The sequence below is a fragment of the Lepidochelys kempii genome, chromosome 16 (genome assembly GCF_965140285.1).
Source record: "Lepidochelys kempii isolate rLepKem1 chromosome 16, rLepKem1.hap1, whole genome shotgun sequence".
Taxonomy (NCBI): domain Eukaryota; kingdom Metazoa; phylum Chordata; order Testudines; family Cheloniidae; genus Lepidochelys; species Lepidochelys kempii.
In genome coordinates, this window is record NC_136395.1 from 12,891,787 (window position 1) to 12,915,729 (window position 23,943).

The 23,943-nt window shown below is 48.5% G+C and overlaps 1 protein-coding gene across 3 annotated transcripts in view; it reads right to left on the bottom strand.

Moving 5' to 3' along the window:
• ASTN2 (astrotactin 2) overlaps positions 1-23,943 on the bottom strand; it is a 602,317-nt gene that overhangs the window by 322,017 nt on the left and 256,357 nt on the right. For 2 of the 3 annotated variants that reach the window (XM_073314892.2, XM_073314893.2), the window contains exons 8-10: positions 17,350-17,434; positions 16,287-16,361; positions 15,611-15,748 (exon numbers count right to left, since the gene is read on the bottom strand). The exons of the other annotated variant lie outside the window; for it this stretch is intronic. In XM_073314892.2, the coding sequence (XP_073170993.1) occupies positions 15,611-15,748; positions 16,287-16,361; positions 17,350-17,434 (298 nt within the window). The remainder of the gene's footprint in view (positions 1-15,610; positions 15,749-16,286; positions 16,362-17,349; positions 17,435-23,943) is intronic. 3 annotated transcript variants of the gene reach the window in all.

Consider the following 23,943-nt stretch of genomic DNA (forward strand, 5'->3'; position numbering starts at 1 on the left):
AAATGTTTCCTTCACGTGAGAATGGTGCTACAAATATAGTAGCAACCGCTTACAGGGAGACAGTTCTCAGCCCCGATTCCAGAACAAGTGTGCTCTGCCCATCTACCACACCCTGTGTTTGAGGCTCTCCAGCCTTTCTTAAGCCTCGGAAACCTCCCACATTCCAAGAGCTAAGTAACATCCGACCCATTTTACAGCTGGGAAAACTAAAGAACTGAAAGGTTACGAGCCTAATTTTCATCCTAGGGACGCCTAAAGTTAGGCACCAAAATCCATCTTTAAGCACCTAAACGCTTATTTAGGCATTTAATTTTAGTCGCTTGTATTTGAAAATGGGAATCCAAAGACCCGGTTTTCAGAGGTGCCAAGCACCCACAGCTTCCACTCGCTTGAAATGGAATTGTACATGCTCAGCACCTCTCAGGAAAAAGGGGTGACAGAGAAGCAGTGTCATAGCAGGGAATAGAACCCGCAACTTTAGATAAGCCGGAATTGCTGGGTGAAATTCTATCACCTGTGTTCTGGAGGAGGTCAGACTAGATGACCATAACAGCCCCCTTCTAGCCTGAAAATCTAGGAATCTACAAATTCCTGTTTCCAGTAGTAGCTCTATCACTCCACATGCCTTCTGAAGCTGGCTTGAGACCCTGTTTCTCGAAGTCACTATTTCTAGCTATGACATGAACAATGCTTAATACTATAAGAGACCAAATCCTCTCCAAACAATCAAATCCCTCTTGCCTTTTGTTATCCTGTTTATTTCCACTGCTGCTAAAGTGTCTACCTGACTTGACCTGCAGCTTGTGATGGGTTCTGGGGGCCAGAGCTGATGTCTTGTGTACATTTTGTGTTGCTGTGCAGTAGTGGGTCCCTAACTACACCGATCCATATTACAATAAAAGCCATTTGGTTTAAGCCAATAGTAACTCATTTTGATAAAAACACCAGAGGAAACATCTGGAGTAGAATTGATTAGTGCTCAGTAATTCATCAGGCAATGAAATCAGGGCAATTCCCACAATGGGATTATTTTTGCTAGGTATTACTTAGTTTTTCTTCATCTTTTTTCCCCCACCAACTCCTCACCATGTCCCAAGCATCTCTTATTGCGTTTAGTTCCTTGAAATGCCATTCTGCTTGAAACAGTTCTATGCAATGCCTAGCAAGTTATCACCCACCCCCCCCAACAGTTCAGAATCTGTACTATCGAAGAGGTCTACCAAGCAGATGCATTGCCCTGCAACTTCACAGGAGCCATACTGGGGGGACTGGTAAAACATCTATAACCAGAAAAAGGGAGAATATAGTGAAACCTGAACTGATGAAGGCCAAACAGCACATGATTTAGGGCTGAAACAACGAGCTTTGGCTGTAATATCACCTCTTGACAGCTGCAAGGCACAGCCGGGGCTAAGGTCCCAGCACAGGGCATGTAAATCTACACAAGCAGATATTAAGTACTGGTGAGAAGTGTCAGACAGCTCTGGAGTTCGAGCCGCTCTGTGCAAGAGGAAAAGCACTACTGCACCTTTCTTCCCCTACCCCCGTCTCTTAGCCAGATGATCCAGTGGAATCTGGGCTACTCAGTGGCCAGCAGAACATTTCCCCTGCATTATGGGCTCTCCCTTGGTGGAGGGGATAGGGAGAGGCATGTCAGGACTGGGATGGGGAGCGGAGATGACACTGCTATGTCCGATCTTCCACTGGCACCGAAGGATCTCACACCGGTGGCAAAAGCTAAAATTATTCCTCAGCATCCGGGCTTCCTCAAAGGGTTAGGCTGGACACGCAGGATCAGGCTGTCGTGATTGACTCCCTGATGAGAATCTAGCCCAAGCCTTTCTGCTCAGGCTGGCCAATGGGGGTGCTAGTCATGGTGAGAGTTTTATGAGATGTGAAGTGCAACCCTTTGAGAACTGGACTGAGAGCCACCAACTCCTTTCCCCCAGGACACCAGACACAGCCTGTGATGTGGCAATGAATAGATACATCACGCCCTAGGTTCCGACTGGACATACAAGAGTTGATACCTGCCCTGAGAACCTCACAGACGAAGGATGGACAGACATGCACATCAGGAGATGGAATCCACTCCCCACATCCATCTCTCCTCTCTTTCTTTCTCACCCTGTGGGTTGTTTCCATCCTTCATATGAGCTAAGGTACTCATCACACATCGTTATTAAACTCCCAGAAAGTTTTGTCTCTCATGAGTGTATTAGTTTTGCCCTCTGGCTGCAGAAATCCAGCGATCATTCTTGGAGGTTAAAAACTAGGGAGGGAAGGAGAGAGAGAGAGAGAGACTCAGGGCTTGTCCACACTGGAAACATTACAGTGGCACGCAGCTAGTGTGGTGACCGCGTGCTATAGCATATCAGCGTAGACACTGGCTGCTGTGACAGAAGGAGTTTTGCTGTCGCTGTAGTTAATGCACCTCCCCGAGAGGTAGCTAGGTGGGCAGAAGAATTATTCTATCGACCTAGCGCTGTCTCCACCAGAGGTTGAGTCTCCTTAATTATGTCGCTCAGGGGTGTGGGTTTTTCATACCCCTGAGCGACATAACTATGCCGATATAAGTTCCTGGTGTGGACTGGCCCTTATTCAGACAAGCTTGCAGGTGCAAACTGAGGTCCATACAGAGCTGGCTGGTCACACGGTGGTGGCTCTTCCTACTAAATGTCAGGAAAAGAAGCTTAGAAAAATAAATTAAATCTTTTCTCTAACATTACTGCCCCACAGAAGCCAAAACTGTAATTGCCCAAGGGACATTATGTGATTGAACCGGGGGAGAGCTGCCGTGGGAACACAACACTGAAAGGGACCTTCTGGGTCACTGAGTCCAGGCCCCTCTTATCACAGACAACGCAGTCATATAATCGCAATCAATGTAAATGTATCAAGCGTCACTTTACTGCAAGTTGGGTTCTTTGCCCCCACTACTCCTGTTGGGAGGCTGTTCCCAAGCCTCCCTCGTCTGATGGTTGGAAACCTTCTGATCTCCAGCCTAAATTTATTTATAGCCAGTTTATCCCTATTTGTTCTGGTGCCAGCATTGTCCCTGAGCTTAAGTAGCTCTTCTCCCTCCCTGGTGTTTACCCCACAAGGCATTTGTAGAGAGGAATCAGATCCCATTGCAGCCTTGTCTTTCTAAGCTAAGCAAGCCAAGCTCTTCTAGGGTGCATCTATACTAGAAATGCTACAGCAGCACAGCTGCAGCCAGGCCCCTGTTGCCTTGTAGTGTGGACACTTACTACAACCATGGAAGGAGTTCTTCCGCCGCTGGAATAAATCCGTGGCTCCGAGACGCGGCAGCTGGGCCAACGGAAGAATTCTTCTGTCAACCTAGCACTGTCTCTGCTGGGGCTTTTCTTCCCACAGCCCTGCGCAATGTAGTTAAATTGACCTAACGCTGTAGTGCCGACCAGCCCGAAGGCTTTGTCTACGCTAAAAAGTTAGGTCAACCCAGCTAGGTTGCTATGGGGTATGAAAAATCCACACCCCTGCGCAACTGAGTTAAACTGACCTAACCCCCCATGAAGACAGCACTACACCAATGGAAGAATTCTTCCATCAGCCTAGCAACCACCTCTCAGGGAGGTGGATTAATGACAGCAATGGAAGAACCCCTCCCGTCGGCTTAGGTAGTGTCTACACAGATGTGCTGCTGCAGCCGTGCCACTATAGTGTTTCGAGTGTAGACAGGCCCTAAGTCTCCTCTCAGAAGGCAGGCTCTCCACCCCCTGATCATCCTTGTAGCCCTTCTCTGCACCAGCTTCAGGCAGTCAAAGGTTTAGAGTTGCTCCAAGCATGAGGTTGCATCCCTGACCATCTTGGCTAATAGCCATTGATGGACCTATCCTCCATGAACTTAGCTAGTTCTTTTCTTATACTTTGGCCAGCACAACATCCCTATCACATGCCTGTCACAACTCTGGCAATGAGTTACACAGATTCATTGCACTCTGAGTAAAGAAGTACTTCTTCTTGTTGGTACGAAACCTATGGCCTATTAATTTAATCAGGTGACTCTTGGTTTTTGTACTGGGTGAAAGGGTAAGTAACACTTTTCTATTCACTTTTTCCACACCATTCAAGATTTTATAGCTCGCTATCTATCATACACACCTTAGCCATCTCTTTTTTAAGCTGAACACCCTAATCATTTCAATTTCTCTTCATATGGAAACCACTGCATGCCCTCAATCATCTTTGTTTCCCTTCTCTGAACATTTTCCAATTCCTCTATATCCTCTTTGAGATGGGGTCACCAGAACTGGACATCGTATTTAAGGTGTGGGTGCGCCATGGATTATATAATGCAGTGGTTCTCAAACTGTGGGTCAGGACCCCAGAGTGGATTGTGACTGCATTTTAATGAGGTCACTAGGGCTGGTGTTAGACTTGCTCGAGCTTAGATTACAGGTCCCCTGCCTGGGGCTTCGGCTTTGCCCGCCACCCGCCCGGGCGACAGGGATTGGGTGGATTCAAACTTTGGTGTTCCCCCTCCTGGGGTCATATAGATTGTTTTGTCATCAGAAAGGGGTTGTGGTGCAATGAAATTTGAGAACACCGATATGGTGCCATTATGATATTTTCTGTCTTAATTTTCTATCCCTAAATACCACCACTAAAGGTGGCAGTGGGGGGGCGGGGGGGAAGTAGGGGGAGAAGAAGAAATAGAAGAAGAAGAAGAAAACCCCTTTCATGACAAAGTAGTTTTTGGATTGTGCTATCGGGCAGCTCTCCAGCTGCACTGAGTATTTGCATCACTTCAATGCCCCTCCCTGCACACATTGTATTCGTATATTTCTCATGATGTCTGTTCAGTCCCCTTCCCACAACAAAGAGGCTGTTTGAAGGAGAATGAAACCAGGACTTCCTCGGTGTTTGGACAGCTGAGCAGAGTGGGAAGCCTGTGGATGCTAGCATAGTGTGTGTCCATCGTTATGAATAGTAACAAAGACAGAAGAAGTCATCCCCCATTTCTTTTGAAGATCTGGGGTAAAACAGGGGGAAGCTGCAGAGTCCAATAACAGTGTTTTAAAAGCTTGTAATGAAAAGATCCAGAGAAAACAAAAGAGCATTACAAATACGTTCACATTTGAAGAGCTTTTTTTATTTATTAGATTGGCTCAATAAATATCTAAACAACATCTGTGGGGAGGTTTTTTTTAGTTCGTTTTTTTTCCCTTCTTGACGCTGAGGCATCAGCGCCAATGCAAACAGCAATCAGACTCAGGGAAAACCCAAACCATCTCTTGAGACTTTGCAGGGTTGGTCTCTATGGCACTGGGTTTGCTAAAGTTTGCTCCAAAGTGGTTTTAAATGGCCCAGAATGCTTCTGTCACTTTTCCTGGGGTGGAGTTTTACAACTCAGTGGCAAGAGGCTGAGAATTTTGTAGGATTAAAAAAAAAAATTAAAAAGGACTTTTATACTAATGACAAGAAGACTAAGAGTTACAATAGCAAGAATTAAAAACAACAACAACAAAGAATAGAAACAAACCCCAAGAGCTTTGGAAGGGATATAAACCCCCATGCTTCAGGGCATGAACCAACTTCTAATGCTTGGGATCAGGAAGAAACTTTCTCCAGGTGCAGGTTATTTCATAACTTTCTTGTCTCTTCCTTGGAAGCAAATGATGCTGGCCAAAACTTGAGGGTGAGGGAATGGTTCGCTAGGGGTTTTGTATTTCCAATTTGCTTTCATCCCGATTCAGGATTTTATTCCAATTCAATTTCATTCCAGGCAGGGGTCCAGGGGCTGGCAGGGCTCCCTATCACAGAGGGGGACCCGAGCAGCCCCCAGAGACCTGCCTCCAGCTGGGGTTCCCAGGACTGCCAGGCTCCCTGCTGTGGAGCTCTCGATCCCGGAACACCATCAGGTTTCCAGTGAAAACTTGTCTGTGTTCCGGCAAACGTTTTGTCAAATCTGCCACAGAGCTGGCAAAACATTTTGCTTCAGCAAATCAGCATTTTCCGACAAAACAATTTCAGAGCAGCTCTACTCAGAGACAGGATACATGGACCTCGGTTCTGGCCCAGCTGGGCAATTCATAGGTGGCTTTCAGCATAAGTTTTCTTTTTAACTAACATCATCTGATCATCAACTGAATTACACCACATTGTACAGCCCTAAATAATTCCTATCCTGCCTTGGCATTTACATCCTTCAAAGTGCTTTCACAAGGGTAGGTCCCTACTTAGTCATCCCTTAGCCAAGCTAGAAATAGCTGGCTCTTTTCATCTGCTCTCATAAATCAAACTGGGAGGCAAGGAAGAATTCCAAGGAGCAGCCGGGACCCTGTCAGGGGAGATTACAAGCACAGGACTGGAACGCGTTCTCAGTTGTCTTTCAGCAAAGGCCTCTCCTGTTCTGTGGTTTTTTTTGGGAGATGCTGTCCACAGATGGTCCCTATCCCGGCTTTAAAGACTTGGAGCTCCCCTCCCCCGCTCCCTTTGGAAATAAGGAGCCCGCCAGGTTGATGAAAGCCATCAGCCCGTGCAACACGGCTGTTATCTCTGGCGATGACAGAGCCACCGTGACATGCCAGGTAATGAATCACCCTCTTTTCAGAAATGAATAAGTTGTGGTCGGTGATGCAATGATCAATTTGCTTCATCACGTTAAGCCGTCCATTCATCACCAGCACCTGCTGTCAGGGGCTCAGGGCCACTTTTATTGGTGCTGGCTGCTGCCATTATCGACAGAGCAATAGCCTTTGAAGGTAGCTCCTCGCGGCTCAAGGCTGCCATTGATGAAAGGAGCTGATAAAGGCCTTGCTTTGCGCTCGCCCATTCTCTCTTCCAGCAGCAGCAAATGGTTTCTTACCGGAAAAGCATCTCCCTCAGCAACCTCTTCCCCCCTGATGCCTGGAATGTCCCGAAGCCAAACCTCTCTATCAGGGGGCCTATCAGACAGATCTTCTATATAGGAGGCTGCAGGGGACTCGATTTCCCCTCAGCACCCGCTGTGACTCCAAGGGGCACAGAGCTATCATAAAATCGCAGGATATTGCAGGCCCTGTAATCAGCTGCGTCCTTCCCATCCATCACTAGCGTGCACCATCCAATAACCCCAGCCCTGGCACGCTGCCTGGCCAGCCTTGTTTCCTTAAGATCCTGCAGACAAGCAGGTGGTGTCAAGATGAATGGTTCACTCAGGCAGAACGGGGAAATGCAGAATAGCATGAGTGAACTTGGAGAGAGAGAGAGTGTGCGACTGGGAAGAAGCTGGAAAACCATTCTATGCTGCACCAAGAAAAGCCAGCTCAAGAGTAGATCCTGGAATCAGTTCTGTGTGGTTCAATGGATAAGGCACTGGACTAGGACTCAGGAGACCTACACTGTATTCTTGGCTGTGCCACTGACCGGCTGGGTGACCTTGGGCAAATCACTTCCCCTCTCACCTTCAGCCTGTCTTGTCTATTTAAGCTGTAAGCACCTTGCAGCAGGGACTGTCTGTGCACAGCACCTAGCACAAGAGGGTCCGGATCACTGTCAGGGCCCCTGGGCAGTACCATACAAGGAATACTAGTAAAAATGCGAACAAAAGGAATCTAACATGACACCAGCCAGCATTTTCCCAGTCTCTGCAGGCAGCGGGATATTGCAGGATATTGCAGGCCCTGTAATCAGCCACGTCCTTCCCATCCATCACTGGCGTGCACCATCCAATAACCCCAGCCCATTTGCATAGAATAATTGTCACCAATAGAGCATTCACCCTTCTGCACAGATCTCAAAGCATTTTATCAAGGTGGGCATTATAATCCTCCTATTATTGATGGAGAAACTAAGGCAGAAAGAGGTGAAGAGTGTGTTTCCCCCACCCAAAAAGTGCCCTAAGTCACTGAAGAGCTACAATCCCATTGACTTTCAATTTGAGCAAGTTTCCAAAGTGCCCAAGTCACTTTTGAAAACGGGTCTCAGGCACTGCAAAGCTGAGTGCAGTATCCCCTAAATAACGTTTAAAAATCTGACCCTTAGGTGCTTTGGAAAACGTTCCCTGAAACGACTAGCTGGAAGGTCACCCACCAGGACAGCAGCAGAGCTTGAGTCAGGGATAGAATCTGTGGCTTCAGCCAGCACGTGCTCCTGCAGCGTTCCCCTTTTCGGCTGGGTAAGTTCGGAGACGGCGGACGGAGCTCCCTCTCTGTCCTGCCGTCGAAAGGAAGAAGCATGTGCAGTAGTGAGAGAAGCGAGAGAAAAAAAACAACAACCTGTTGATTGGCCAAAGAATTCAGAGAGCAAAGGGGCTCACTTGGGAGCAAAATGGAGATGAATCGACAGCGAGTTAAAAAAAATTCATTCTTCTGCTGAACACTTGCCTCTCCATCAGGGCACCTCAAAGGCTTGTCAAGCAAAAGCAGGGCTTTTATTTGTTTCTATGGTTGCCATAACGATAGAGCTGTAAGTCATGTCAGCTGGAAGCAGAGGCTCTGCTCCTGTGATTTATAGCTGCTCGGGCTAAATTAGAAACTTTTCTTTGGAATCAGTGACAAAGTCGGAGTGCGTGAAACCGGCACTTTGGAGAGGGGAGAACATAAAAAAATATATTAATAAATAACCGAGCACAGACAATCGGCAGGTGTGAAAAGAAAAGGAGATCAAAAGCTTCAACCCAGACCGCATGGGCAGCAGAAGGTGCACGAATCCCCTACCTATTTACCCACCAATGTGTCTAACCCCAGATCCCACAGGGACCATTTAGGGGTAAAAGGGGAGTTCAGGCTCTATGGCCCATTCAATCCTTGATCCGCTCTAACCCCAGATCCCACAGGGACCATTTAGGGGTAAAAGGGGAGTTCAGGCTCTATGGCCCATTCAATCCTTGATCCCCTCTGGCCCGACTGTCAGCAACAAAGCTAATTGCTTTGGTTTGTGATGTGGACAATTGCTCGGTAAATTCTGGATGAAGACAATCCACTCATTCCACACAAGTTGCCAAACAGCCCTAGAATCATAGAATATCAGGGTTGGAAGGGACCTCAGGAGGTCATCTAGTCCAACCCCCTGCTCAAAAGCAGGACCAATCCCCAATTTTCACCCCAGATCCCTAAATGGCCTCCTCAAGGATTGAACTCACAACCCTGAGTTTAGCAGGCCAATGCTCAAACCACTGAGCTATCCCTCCCCCAGTACTGGCATCTGATATATCGATTTTTGGTCAATAGAGCTGGTCTGGATTTGAACTGATCCCAGAGGTGAAAGGTTCTCCCGTTCTCAGTCTCCTTAGCCATGTAGTCTCTGCTCACCTATGACAATGCTCACCGGAGCTAACCATTTTCTAGGTCATAATTATTCCCCTTTCCACTACTGGAAACAATCTGTCAGTATCATTTACATATGTCAAACTGGCTGGGCGTATCTAGTGGGGTCCTTCAGGGGTCTGTGTTGGGTCCAGTACTATTCAATTTTTTTAATTAATAACTTGGATAACGGAGTGGAAACGTGTGGATGACACCAAGCACTTGGGAGGACAGGATTAGAATTCAAAACGACCTCAGCAAATTGGAGAATTGATCAACAATCAACAAGGTTAATTTCAATAAAGCCAAATGCAAAATACTACACTTAGAAAGGAAAAATCAAACACACACCCACAAGATGGGGAATAATTGGCTAGGTGGCAGTACTGCTGAAAAGACTCTAGGGATTGGAGTGGGACACAAATTGAATATGCGTCAACAATGTGATGCAGTTGCAAAACGGGCTAATACCATTCTGGGGTGTATAACAGCTGTGTTATATTGTAAGACAGCATGGGTGAGGCCTCCGCTGGAGTACTGTGTCCAGTTCTGGACATCACACTGTAGGAAAGATGTGGACAAACTGGAGAATCCAGGGGAAAACAACAAAAGTGATAAACAGCCTATGAGGAAAGGTTTAAAAAAACCCAAACTGGGCATGTTCAGTCTTGAGAAAAGACTGAGTTGGGGACCTGATAACGGTCTCCTGTATGTTGTGGGCTGTTGTAAAGAGGATGGAGATCAACAGTTCTCCAAGTCCACTGAAGGTAGGAAAAGAAGCAATTGGCTTAATCTTTAGGAAGGGAGATTTAGGTTAGATATAGTTAGACTCTTTTCCCTAATAGTGATAGTTAAATAGTAGAATAGGCTTCCTAGGGAGGCTCCACATTATCAGAGATTTTTCAGAACAGTTTAGACAAACATCTGTCAGGAGTGGTCCTGCCTCAGTGCAGGGGCTGGGCTAGATGACCTCTCAAGGTCCCTCTCAGCCCCTTATTTCTATAATTCTATAGACACCATGCTGCCCCAGTACTGCACACCATTTTTTACCAACCATAGACCAGCTTAAACTACAGCTGGGGGATTCAGTGGAGAAATTACATTGGGAGTGCAAGGCTTGCCAGGTACATAACGAACTGATAACATTCACGGCGCTGTGCAATACATAAAGCTTTAGAAAGTCTCTGTCCCAACAGAGCGTGCTGGCACAGATCGAGAAGGCAATGCACTCTGGGAGACACCGAGGGGAGAAATAAGGGTTTGGATATTATGAACTTGCAACTTGTGGGAAATGTGGGATTAGCATGAGGAGAGATGTGGATTGCAAGCCAGGGCACGGAGGTCAGTTCATTCACAGCGAGCAACATGGGAAAAAACACAGAGATGCGGGAGAGCAGGAAATTAACAGATGTTTTAAGAAAGGGAGACAAATACTGATTGCTGGCCTCATCAGTGGAGAGGAATCTGGGAGAGTCCATCAAGCCTAGTACTCTGCTTCTAGCACAGCCAATGCCAGATGCTTCAGACCTAGGTGAACAGCCCCATAATGCACTGGGCCAAATGCCCAATAACACAGATTCCAATCTGTGTATGGCCATGCAATGACATGAAACTGATATCAACATCATACAATGGATCATATTGTGTGGCTGAGGAGGGGACACGTAATGCAGTCCCTGATGAATTATACATGCAAGTATATTAATTATACATTCAAGTTTCATTAACCATAAAAGAAGGCATGTGCCTAATTTATGGTGCACAGAATTAAAACAATACACCATTGTAAGTGATGCATGCAAAGTTATATCACAGCTCATCTCCGGTAAAAAAATGTAACATGGGGAACAATCCTGCATTGCCAAAGAGATGGGGTCTAAACAAATTGATAGTCCTTTCCATCTCTAACTTCTATGATAACAACTTCTCTAAGTCACAACTTGAAACTCATTGAGCTATCTAGGGCCTTTCACCAGACCTGCAGCTAACAGCTGGGACATGCAGCTGACTCTCTTGTTGAGCTATTTAGCAGAGCAGCGAACGAGTACAACGTTCCCTCTGAATGCCGGCAGGAAGCTGGAGTAGGCACTTCACTGAACAGCCATTGAAAGGCAGATCTCCATCTATTCTTTACACACTCTCCGGCGTCTTCATAAAAACACAAGGCCACACTCAGACCTTTCCCCTCAGAGTTGTAAAGACTTCACATGCTTCTTCAAAACTAGCCCCCCTGCAATTTCCCTCCATTAAACTCTTAGAGACAAGTGACCCCCAAGCCAAAGGGGACAGACTAATCAAAGGCCTGAAGGAATGTGGCACACTTGTTACCAAGGACATAAAAGAAATACATGACTGTTTTACTGCCACCGTATTACCGTACAGCAAATGGGAACCTCTCCCAGCACCAAGACACAGCTGCATTACAGTTAATGCATTTCGGCACTGAACAGGAGAAGCCCTGGCGCTGAGATGGGACCGCATTAGTGCTTATGCATTCCAACACAATCAGTGGGATATTGCAATCCAGAGACACGACTGCACTACTGCCTCCGTATTACAGCTCTGCAATGGGAAGCTCCAAGGGCAAAGACCCAGCTGCTGTACGGTTACTATATTACCGTAAAATACCCAGGAGTCTCCAATGGCAGGTTGTGTCTTACAGGTCAGTATTGGGGATTTACAGCCCTGAGAGACAAGTTCAGTATCTCCCCTCCCAGACTATCACTCTGAGGCTATGTCTCGACTTAGAGATAGGGGGGTAATTCCCAGCTTTGCGCAGACATACGCACACTAGATCTCACTGAGCTAGCATGCCAAAAAGAACAGTGTAGCCACGGTAGCACAAGCAAGCTACCCCAACTACATACCCATGGGGTCCGCATGGGTTTGTACTCAGGGCGGCTAGCCTGTACCACTGCTCACCACTGCCCGTGCTACACTACTATTTTGAGTGTGATAGCTCCGAGTGCTAGCCCAAGGATGTCTTCACGAGTTGGGAATCATGCACACCTAGCTCCACGTGTAGACATGCCCTGAGTGTGTCTCAGTCCACAAGGACAAAGTGAAGGAACTGGGAAAATATATTTGATTATTTCCCAAACAGCTAAGCTTTCAAAGTAGCTTTCTTATTACAAGAGAGCACTTGAGAACCTCTAGTGCTGAGATAGGACAGCACCAAGCCTTCTTAATACCGGATGTAACTCCATCACCTATTCTCAGCATTGCAGTGAACCTCCAGCACTGGAACGTGATTCCACTGCACCCGTCACTGCATTAGAGAACCTGTAACACCAACCTACGCGTGCATCACCTTGGCTGTCATCCACCATGGGACACCCGGGCCCTGGAGCTGACAGCCTGATCCCTGTTTGAGCAGTGTTTAAGTTCTAATGCAGAGATAATAGATCATTTTTCGGTTTCCACTGTATCTGTGAAAACTTCCATAATTCAACATCAAATATTTATTATTACGTTTATTAAAGTTTTAATAATTTAGCACCTCCTGCATGTCAGAGTCAAGCTCAGTGAACTGTTCTCCCTTTATTTTACCTGGGTCACTCCAATATTTATATCCACAATTCTAGATTCAAGTTTCATTTACCAGGGAGCAAGTGACATTCTCGGCACCTGAAGCTTCCCCTCACCTCCATCCCCTTCTGTTGCTCTTTCACCCCCTCTGCAGTGGCAAGTAATCCCAGGAATCTCCTATAGGGATCAGTGTTTGAAGAGATTTACTGCCGCCAAGAGAAAACCAAGCTTAATAGACTTTGCTTTTATTAAAATAGCTTGGACTAAATTTGGAGGTGGAGAGAGACAATATTCTCCTGGCTAGATGTGCTGGGAGATATTTAAAGTGCACAAACATGTTAAACCTTCCCCAGCACCTTTCACCCCAGCACCACAAAGTGCTTGGTACAAAGTGAGCAACTCACAACAGCCCTTCAAGGCTGGGGTATATTATTTTGTAGGAACAGTGAGCCCAGAAACTAAAGTATAAAATGGGGAGTCAGGAGTTCTTGGGCTGGCATCCTGGCTCTGCCACAGACTTCTTGCATGACCTTGGGCATGACATGAACCTCCAGGCGCATGCATTGCCCAGTCTGTGAAGGTCTCTTCCAACCCTAATATTCTATATTCTGTGATAACTTGACTTTACATTTTTACATGAATGAACAGCAGCTCTTCCTGACAGACAGCTAGCAATGGCTACATCAGGGGGTAGATGCCTTGTAGGTGTCATGGTCAAAGTAGATCTTCAGGAGGGATTTGAAGGGGAGGGTGGTGTCTTTACAGACAAGGTAAGGGAGGTGTTCTATAAGCAGACTCATAGACTTTAAGGCTAGAAGGGACCATCACGATCATCTAGTCTGACTTCCTGCATATTGCAGGCCACAGAACCTCACCCACCCACTCCTGTAATAGACCCCTAACCTCTGGCTGAGTTACTGAAGTCCTCAAATCATGGTTTAAAGACGTCAAAAGTTACAGAGAATCCACCATTTACACGAGTTTAAACCAGCAAGTGACCAGTGCCCCATGCTGCACAGGAATGCAAAACAAAAAAAACAGGGTCTCTGCCAACCTGATCTGGGGGAAAATTCCTTCCCGACCCGAAATCTGGAGATCAGTTAGGCCCTCAGCATGTGGGCAAGACCCACCAGCCAGACACCTGGGAAGCAAAGGGAAAGAAGGAGCAAAGACGACTATTGGAGAAGTGGGCTAGTTGGCAGAGAGGAAAGGGCAGGGGCATTGTGATAAAATGATGGAACCGAGGAGTACTGACTCCCAGTTGGTTGCTCAGCACACTAGACAACACTGCTCTCCTTAGGTTGGGTTTGTGCCTAGCTTGTCGGTGAAGGAAGAGAGGATGCACACCTGACCATCGCCTTTCTTGAGTGAGTGGATGGATGGATGTCTGAATGTTCGAAGATAGAGTTGCAACACTGATGAGGATCCATGGGGTAGAGAAGTGAGGTCTCACATTCATGAGGAAAGTCTTACCAGAAAAAAAGAACCTGAGGTCTCAATAGAACCCAACTAGCTTATTCTCACCCAGGGATTGATTTGGGAGACTCATGATGGTTGAGGGTAGGGGTATAAGAAGGGGAGCTCACACTTCCATAGTTAGGAGGGCAGCATAGCTAAACCCTCATGTACAAGGTGGGGTGAGACTTGCCCTGCACCCAGGTTAACCTCGTTCAGTTGACAGCCATCACAGCGCCAGCAGGGGCAGTCTCTAAGGCCCTGTCCTATACTTAGTTTTCTCTCTGGCACACGGTGGACACGTGACTTGCCCAAGGTAACACTTATAACCACAGAACACCTCTGCTTCCCAGCCCACACTCAGTACACTTCTCCTTCACCCAGCAGAGGTTCCCTTAGATCCAGCTTCTGAACTAGACCAGTACCAACCAACCAAAGTCTGGGGAACAGAGTGAGCCACGCCAGGGAAGCCAAACAAAATCCACCGAGTTTACAGAGAAGCATAGGAGAAAAATGTATAAAAACAAGACAAGGCAAGGTGGGCTCTGTTCACTAGGGACCAGCTTTGACCCCACAGCCAAGTGCTGGAGGCTGCAGCATAGGGGTATAAGACAGTCTGAGTACGTGTCTGCCAATCCTCTCTCTCTCCGCCTGGAGCCAGTGCCTAATGTTTTAATACCCAGGAGAACTGCTGGCATTTCTATGAGCGTTTCTGAAAGATGAATAATCCATTTGCCAAGTCAAGCAAGCAATCTCTCCCCTCCACTCCCTGCCTTGCAAAGAGCATTCCCCACTTGTGCTTGTCACAGTCAAATAAGAGCATGTGATTCTTGCTAGCCACTTGAGCTCTTGACATCCCTGACCCCTTATTCTTATTTAGCTCGCACTGGTGAATGCTTTGATGTAAGATACATCAGTATAAGTCAGGTTTCAATTGGTTTAATTTAAGAGAATCCATCTAACATCTGCACTAGTTTAGCTGCATGGATTGAAAACACACCTTCAGTTAAAATCTGAGCAATTGTGTGTGTAGGCCAGCCCTAAGCTCAGAAGAACTAAACAACCTAACAGCATCCGTGTAGGCCTCTTCCCACCATGCATATCATCTACAATGAAGGTGGCTCTCCACTGACTCAAGCATGTAGAAAGGTTTTTTGGAGAAGACACGGGCATGGAAAACACATTCTCCCTCAAGAAACTGATTCATGTGCAGGATTGCCAATGGCCAGGTCAACACTGAAGAACTCAAAGCCGCACTCAGCCCAAGAGAAAGTCCCATCTGGAGATAGGAAGACATCCCACCAGAGGGGTACTGCATCTCAGCTTCTTACAAGGAGCATTGAGAGTCATCTCCGCAAGACAGTTTGGTCCCCTACCTGACGTCTGCCGGGTCTTCCGTCACCAGGACGTCTGTCTTGCAGCTGGCGAGAGGGTTGATGGAAAGCTCCACAGGAGGCACCACGAAGCTCTTACTGACAGGTAGCCAGAGGCCCTGACCCAAACTATAAGTGGACCTGAGAGAGAGGCAAGAACGTAGCGTAAGCACATGAAATACAGGGCAAACGCTAGGTCCCTCTTCAGTGTCTGAACGTCTGGAGGCTGGTTGGATGGTACGGTGGGGTGGATTACGGAGCCTGTTTGGTATCTTGCTCCAGAAAGCCAACACTGGGGAACGGAGCCAGAACAGGTGAGAGCAGGGAGAGGGGTAGAAGGGCAGCCTGAGCACAAGTGGGCAAACTGGCCCCTCTGAATCTGGAGGACAGAGTGGATCGCTAGGAAGCTCACACTTTCCTCGGTTGCTTCCTGACCCAGGTGCATGCCAAAGGGGATGGTGACCGGAGGGTCAAACCCTTCCCCCCCCGCCACCCCCCGAAGGTCTTCCAAACTCATTGACTACGAACAGAGCCAGTGCAGCACAGGGAGAAGAACAAGATGGCAGCAGGAGCTAGTGACTGCAAAGCCTGCTGGAGTGGTTCCCAAAGAGACCCAATGTGCCCTGGCAGCCAAGTGCTCCAACTCCCAACAGACTGACTGACTAGCCATTCAGCTTACCTGAGAATCTTCTCGGGTGCTTGCTCTCCTGTGACCAAGTCGTAGCCCCTTTCGAGCGTTGTGTAGGGCCAAGGCCTGAGAGACAGAGGACAGAGAGCACCGCATGTCAACCGGCAAGGAAAGGTAAACACCCAGGGACAAGCTCACCTAGTGATGCCAACAGGTGGGTCTAGAGCCAACTATACACATGAGGAATTGGTACACCAGCAAGGGGATCTGGGAGAAAGGTAAAGCTGTTTTTCCTAACATTAAGGGCTCATAGCACCCGTCACAGGGTGCCTGACCATCTGACGGGCTAGACTAGCTGTGACAGGCTCTGCTAAAGAGAACGAACCCGGCCAGATCCACCCGTGAGTCGTTTAATTGCATAGGCGGCCAGGCAGCAGCTAATTAGCTAAGGAACACCTGGGCTTAATAAAGGCTTGAGGGTTCAGTCAGAAGGTTCCAGAAGCTCTGGAGGAAAGGGACTGCTGAGGGGAACTCCCCAGGAAAGGGGACTGACGAAAGGTACTCCTGGAGGGGATGTGTTTCAAAAGGCAGGTGCCATCAGTGACAAGTCCATCCAGAGAGCTGGTCCCAGTGAAAGGACTTTATCAGACAGCAGCAGGTGATCCAGATCCAGAGAAGCACTGCGGTAATTCAAGCTCTGTGGGATCCCTGAGCCCAGAGAAGGAACCCTTCCCCAGCTGGTGGCAAGAAGCCCAACTCCAGAAGAGGGTCTCGATTTGAGAAGGCCTCACAGGTAAGGAGCCTGGACGGAGAAGGCAAATGGACTCGGTTCGGGCAGACATTTGCCGCTCCCCCAGCTAGGACGCTGGGCAGAAAGCTTGCTTGCCTGCCTGCCACATTCAGTGTTTAGTTACATGAATTAGATCCCTGAAGGGGCATTGTTCACTACGTGAAAGCCTCACTGAACTCACTAAAAGCCCATTGGGGAAACTGAGGCAGCAACGTAACCCTGGATCTGCACTGAACCGTTGGGCAGTGTGTGCCACTGATGATGCCAGCCTGGACCCAAGGGGGCAGTCTGGGGGTGAGTGCCCACCTTACCAGCCCCACTCACCCTTCACTGTGCCCCCAGTCACTGCGCACACACAGATGCCGATGCACTGGGTCAGGGGCATAGCCTTCATGACAGCTGCACTCACCTGAAAGGGAAAGGAGAGAGATTCAACCTCTGTCTGCAGAGAGCGCATGAGGAGTAACTGTATGTGGCTCTCCCACACCACCATTCCTCTCCCTGTTCATCCACAGCTGGCCGTTCTAGCATTCCTTGCCCCATCCCTTCCATCCACGGCCCCTCCTGGGTCCAAGAGCCCTTTGGAATCTACCTAGAAGCTAGGGTGACGCGCATGGGAGAGAGAGAACCCCTGCAGCATCTCTAGTCTCGGCTAGCTCCCCCAAAGCGTGCCATTCTGTCGGCTCCTGCTTTACCTGGAGCTTCAGTGCAATGCAGCTGAGCACATAACAAAAGTGGGGGGGAGAGACAGAATAGCCGCTGGTGGGAGTTGATCCTGATCATTCTGTAGAAGACACAGCTCACTCGGCTAGCAGCACCTGAGGCCCAATCCTGCAATGCCCTGAGCATCCTCAGCGGACACTGAAATCACTGGGAACTGAGGGTGCACAGAACCTTGCATCTCCTCCTTGCTACAGACATGTATGGGACAGCAGGGGTTTGCTGGCTTTCACCAGTGCAGCAGCCAGGCACTCCAGCTGTGGCTCAGGCCCATGGAGCAGAGCGGAATGAAATACTCCTCCCAAAGGGTAAAGTCCCAGTCCCTTAAGCAGGCAACACCTCTTCCCCAAGGGAAGTCCCCTCCCCTGTGACATTCTTGACCCTGTCAGCTGGTTGCAACTGGATGCCAATTAGGGTCATGAATCTGTATGCTAGGGGCTGTTCTGTGACCAATTCAGTTCACAATAAAGAACAGCATCCCACTCCACAGGTGGAAATAGCCTCTCGTCCCCTCCTGATCTGGGCTGGATTCACACTAGGACAAGGTGCCTCTTATCTCATCACCAGCCCCTCCTGGCAAGCAGCAATCCTGAATCATCTCTCTGCCCCCCTAATCTCCTGGACCACGGCATGCTTCTAATTGTAAACTCTTTTGAAGTCCTCCTCTCACTGCAAGGTTTCAGGCCCATCACAGCAGTCCTGGTTCTTGCCCGTTTTCCACCTCCCACAAAGGATACATGATGGTACCAACAGTCTTTTTTGATCTACTGCCCTATTCTGCCTCTCCCTTCTTCTTCCAAGCTCTCTCTGCCTCCTTACCTCAAGGGCTCATTCTCCGATTTCCCCCCCACCCCATTCCCCTCCTGACAGCATTAGTGGAGGCGTCATGATTTTTCCACACCAGAGACCTAACTACACTTGGCCCAGATTGATTCTTTGTTTGGTAGAAATACATAACCCGGAGCGAGAGATGGTGGAATAAAAGATTAATTGGATTTGCACATATAGTCGCTGTTAAAAGCTTTTGTTGATTTTTTTTCCCTCCAACCCCATCCCTTTCTTTTCCCCTTCAGCTCCTGTCTTCACTTGACAGAGCATTGGACTAAGTCTTAAACACAGGCAGAGCGTGTGCGGGGGGTGGGGGTGGTGGAGGGACTGTTCAAAGCAAACCGTTCCCTTTAGTTCTCTCTGCCCACACCCTGCTATGGCCAGAGTGAAGGAAAGATGTTGTGGCAGAATGGGGTGTGGATACCCCAGACAGAGTTAACACAGACTGACAAAATACCCATGCTTTCTTTGGGCCCTATGGAAGACCTCAAAATGTCTTAGGGGTATTGAAATAAGCGCTTTCTTTGCAGAGGGAAGGAAACAGGGGTTCAGTTCGAAGATTGTGAAGAGAACACTCTGCAAAGGGGGGGGCGGGGAGGAAGCAGACAGCTAATGATGTGCTCAAATGCAACAGCACCTTCATGAAATATTCACTGCTTTAAACACGTCTAATATTAAAGATTAAACATCCCAAGATTTGTCCTGGTGACTCTAGAGTACTGATTGATGATCTGCCATAGCTGCTAAACTCATGATTCATAAGGAGCGGTGGAAGCATTACCTCTCCAAAGGGAAAGGGACTTGGGGAAGAAGGCTGGTTGTATTGTCTCCTGCAGGAGTTCAGACAACAAGGCCAAGCATGCTTGCCCCGGGATGTGGTGGATGGAGTTTTATTCTCGTATACCATCAGTCGAAAAGCAGTTATTTTTCCAAGAGTGCTTAGCATGCAAGTTTTCTCAGTTGCTGCGTGGATCATTAATTCCTGATGCTTATTACATAACAAATATGTGTTCTGCAAATGAGAGACATCTCAAAGTGCTTGCAAAGCAGAGCTGTGGGGATGCAGGGATGTTGGCCCATTCTCCATCTTCAGCCCCTGCCCCAGCAATTACTAGAGCTGTAGGCTGGAGTGCACCCACTGAGAATTCCTCGATGGATCCATAGGGCTGTAATAGACCTGGATTTTAAGGGTTGGCACCAAGGAAGGTGTGGAGTGCCTTTGACTAAAGTGTTTATTAAAGGGTTTATTTTGTCCTCCAGTTTGTTAACTATTTGCAACCACCAGCAAGAACACTGATTTTATTGACTCCATTCCCACAATGCCAACAGCTGAAGTTGTGCTTGAGGGTTTACCGGAAGGTTTATTTCAGTCAAGTAAAAAACAGCAAGCAACACTACCAACTTCCCTTCCCATCCAGATATTAAACTCATTTCAGAGAGCAGAGATGAGAGAGACCCAGGGACTGGGAATCAGGCCTCCGCCGTCTATCCATGTGGCTTGCTGCCAGGCCTGAGAAGCCATGTGTGTCCAGATTTTCAAAAAAGACAAGCATGCTGGGTGTTAAACCCTCAATGTCACAACAGTAGAAGCTGCCAGCACTGAACTCTTGGCAGTCAGGTCACTAACCTCTCCATGCTGGAGTTCCAAAGGTAGTTAGGTGCCTGAAGATGCAGACAGGTACTTAGTGGGATTTGCAAGCAGGCCCAAGCCAGTTAGCCCCTAACTTCCATTGACTCCCTAGCTGCATCTTTAGATACCAAAATACCTTTGAAGAACTGGCCCTTTGTGACTCAGCTCCTCCCTTGCAGGTGTGTTATGAGCAGAGCTGATCACAGCAGACTGACTGGCGAGAACTTTGCTTTAGATTCATTCCCTATGGGGGCAGGGAGCGACCTGCACCTCAACTCTCCCTTCTGAAAGAATCCGTGTTCTTTGTTCTTCAGGTACAAACAAGCTGTTCAGAAAAACTCAGCTGGAGGTGCCAGATTTTGCATAAATGAGAAGTCAAGATCATCAGTCAACTCAAGATCACACTAAGTCTGGATTAGGCTCATGCACTTGACTAGAGTTTTGAGTCAGGGACAAAACTCCAGAGCAACAAGTTGCAGGTAGCTTCGGGTTTAGTTACAAGCGTTCTGTGCAGCTCTTATTGTGAGGGGACAAAATTAATTAGTGTGTAGAAAGTACTTTGAGGCTCTTTGGGTATCACACCCTGATGGCACATACCTAACTGTGAATAGACAGCCTCCAATGCATTTCTACCCATTGGTGAGTATGTTACAGGTCCCCGCTGCTGTGACTCATTCACAAAGGATATGAGCCTGTAAGAGTACATCTCCACTTCAAAAACACCCCTGGCAGGAAATCTCAGAGCCCGGGTCAACTGACTCAGGCTTTTGAGGCTTGAGCTGCAGGGCTAAAACCAGCCATTCCTGCTAGGGCTGGAGACCAGGCTCTGAGGCCCTCCCCACTCCCAACAGAGGAGGCTTGGCACTTTAGCTTAAGCTGTAGCAGCTCACGCTTTCAGGTCTGGAGGTCTCCGGTTCACTCCCTGGTGTGTCACCCAAGATGTGGCACATTCCTTTAGGCTGGCAGGTTACAGATCGCCCATATGCTAAGGGTAAGGAATATCCAGTACGTCACTATTTTATCAGAAGATATCATGAGGAAACCACCCCGGCAGTGACCAGCTACTGGCAAAGCAACGGCTGATAAACCCAGAAATGGGGTATGGTGATTCCCACAGAACACAAGGCGGGTTTTGAAGGGGGGAGCCACAGGCCCAGGATAGCAGTGAAGCCCCTCTAAGGCAGGCTGTGCAGCTGCCAAACCAGACCGCTGCATTTCTTCCAGAGCCCTCTGGGGACAAGTCAGCAGCTGCCGTCTCTGCTCTGAGCACACAGAAAGCTACTGGCCCTGCGGGGTGCACACGGCCTGCACATCCCCCACTGCAGCACTGCGCGGCTGAACCAGACAGACATTGGCAAGGCTTTCAAGGCATGCATGGTACCAGGTGCCTCTCTTCACAGGAGATATAAAACTGAGCTCCTGATCGCCTGTCCAGGTGGTGCTCACAGTTCAGCTACTTCCAACAGCCCGCTGGGGCGCGCTCCCTTGTTCTCTCCTTCCTGCTACCCCGTGCTGATGTTCAGACCCAGCTCTCCTCGTTCCCAGTTGACAATGCAATCACAGTGCAGGAAAATCAGCAGCTAAGAGGCCAGGTCCGATGGGCTAAGTTCTCAGAGCCCCTAATCTCAGCCACTAACTGATGTCAGAGATTCCTTGGCCTGAGTAACTGGGATATAGAAAAAGAGGGTGGACTAAGAGACCTGAGCAAGCCCATGACTGGTTCACCCTTCCCCCGGACTGGAGCAACTCCAGCATGGGGCCAAGGTGGCAAAGCACTTTCCTGGCTTGCCAAGCGCTGGTTACAGAATCACTAGCAGCAGGCATGTGAGGAACTTTCTCTCGAAATGCAGTTCCATGATTGGAGAGACGGAGCACGAATAACGGAAGAACACACAACCAGAAGTGAGCTGTTAGTCTCAACCAACACATCAGGGCTCCACATCTCTGACGCCCAGTGACACCAGAAGAGAGGAATGGGGGAGCACTGTAGTTTTTAGCTAGCTCACCTTTCAGTACAGGGTCAAACATCATTAACAAGGACAAACACAGGTTTCAGAGTGGTAGCTGTGTTAGTCTGTATCAGCAAAAAAACCAAACAAACGAGGAGGACTTGTGGCACCTTAGAGACTAACAAATTTATTTGGGCATAAACTTTCATGGGCTAAAACCCACTTCATCGGAGCCATGCACTGGAAAATACAGTAGGAAGATATATATACACACAGATAACCTGAAAACGTGGGTGTTGCCATACCAACTGTAACCAGACCAATTAATTAAGTTGGGATATTATCAGCAGGAGAAAAAAGAAACTTCTGTAGTGATAATCAGGACGGCCCATTTCAAACAGTTGAGAAGAAGGTATGCTCTCCCTTCCCCTGGCTGTCCTCCCCTGCAGGGAATTAACGCTGGCTCTAGAGTGGGGGGATACACAGCCCGTTGTAGCACCTACAGACCCCATCGGAGATAAGGGCCCCTTTGTGCTAGGCGCGGTACACACACAGTAAGACAGTCCCAACCTGATGAGTTTACAATCTAAACAGTCAAGAGGAACAAAGGGTAGGAGGGGAAACAGAGGCACAGAGAGACGTGACTTATCCACGGTCACATACCAGGTCAACGGCAAAGAGAGGAGTAGAACCCAGGCCTGAGTCGCAGTCTGATGTCCTCTCCCCTGGACCACACTGCCTCTCAAACTGGCTGGGCTATCAATGGGGCCCAGATACAGTGATGGGCGCACTGAGAATCCTTGAAACCCGTTTTTCTGTGCACAGGATGCAGTGCCTGTGCCCATTCCCCAACTTCAGAAACCTCTACCCCCAACAGTCCCGTGCTGCGTGTCAGTGACCAATTCCAGGTCACACTGAACTCTCTCTGCTGACTTCAGCTTGAGGAGATGCCCTTTTGCCTCAGCCAGCACGCCTGGGAAGACGAGAGAGAGACACCCGTGACCCCTCTCTGCCTGCTGTGCTTTTAATTTCCATGGAAGGTTGGCTCGGGAGGCTTCCGTTGGCTCACGTGAAAGTGCATCCATGCAAAAAGGAGCCAGCGCAGCAGGGTAATAATGAGCCACTCTCCCGGGGGGGGTGGAGATCCAAGCAGAGCCTCGAGCCCCTGGACACCTCTGACAGGGAGTGTGCTGCAGAGATGCAGCCTACAGCTCTGGCCCACTTTGTGCAGCTGCGGCAATGACCTCTATTGGCTATTTAGGGAAGCTGGGGGCATTGCAGCTCTGCCTGAGGCTGGCAGCGCCAGAAAGGTGGAAGAGGACAGTGGCTCTGCGCAAGGGAGCAAGGAGAAAAGTGACACCTTGTCAGGAACAGGTGAGTCCCTGGGAGTGGAGAGAAGCAGTAACAGGAGATGGTGTCCTTCTCTTTTAGTGCCAAATAGTCTCTCTTTTCTCTACTGGCAGGAGAGATTTTAGAATTGACAAGGAAGAGCATGTCGGCTGCTGACCCATCTCCCCAGCCCAGGGTGGGCTCATGCCCCAGACAGAGTCCGTTCAGACCCTTGCTCTCAGGGCTTCAAGCTTTACTTCCAAATAAAACTGGTAGCACAAAGTCCACATCAAGCCTGTTCCTTCCCCTGAGCCTGCCTTCTGCTGACAGCTCTTCCCCAGTCCTCCCTGAGGCCATCTGTCTGGGGGCCCATCCTCTGGCTACACACCTGCAAGAGAAACCAACCTGCTTGCTGCAACTCTGCCCTCAACTGAGCTCTTTCCGCTTTTATAGGAATCGGGT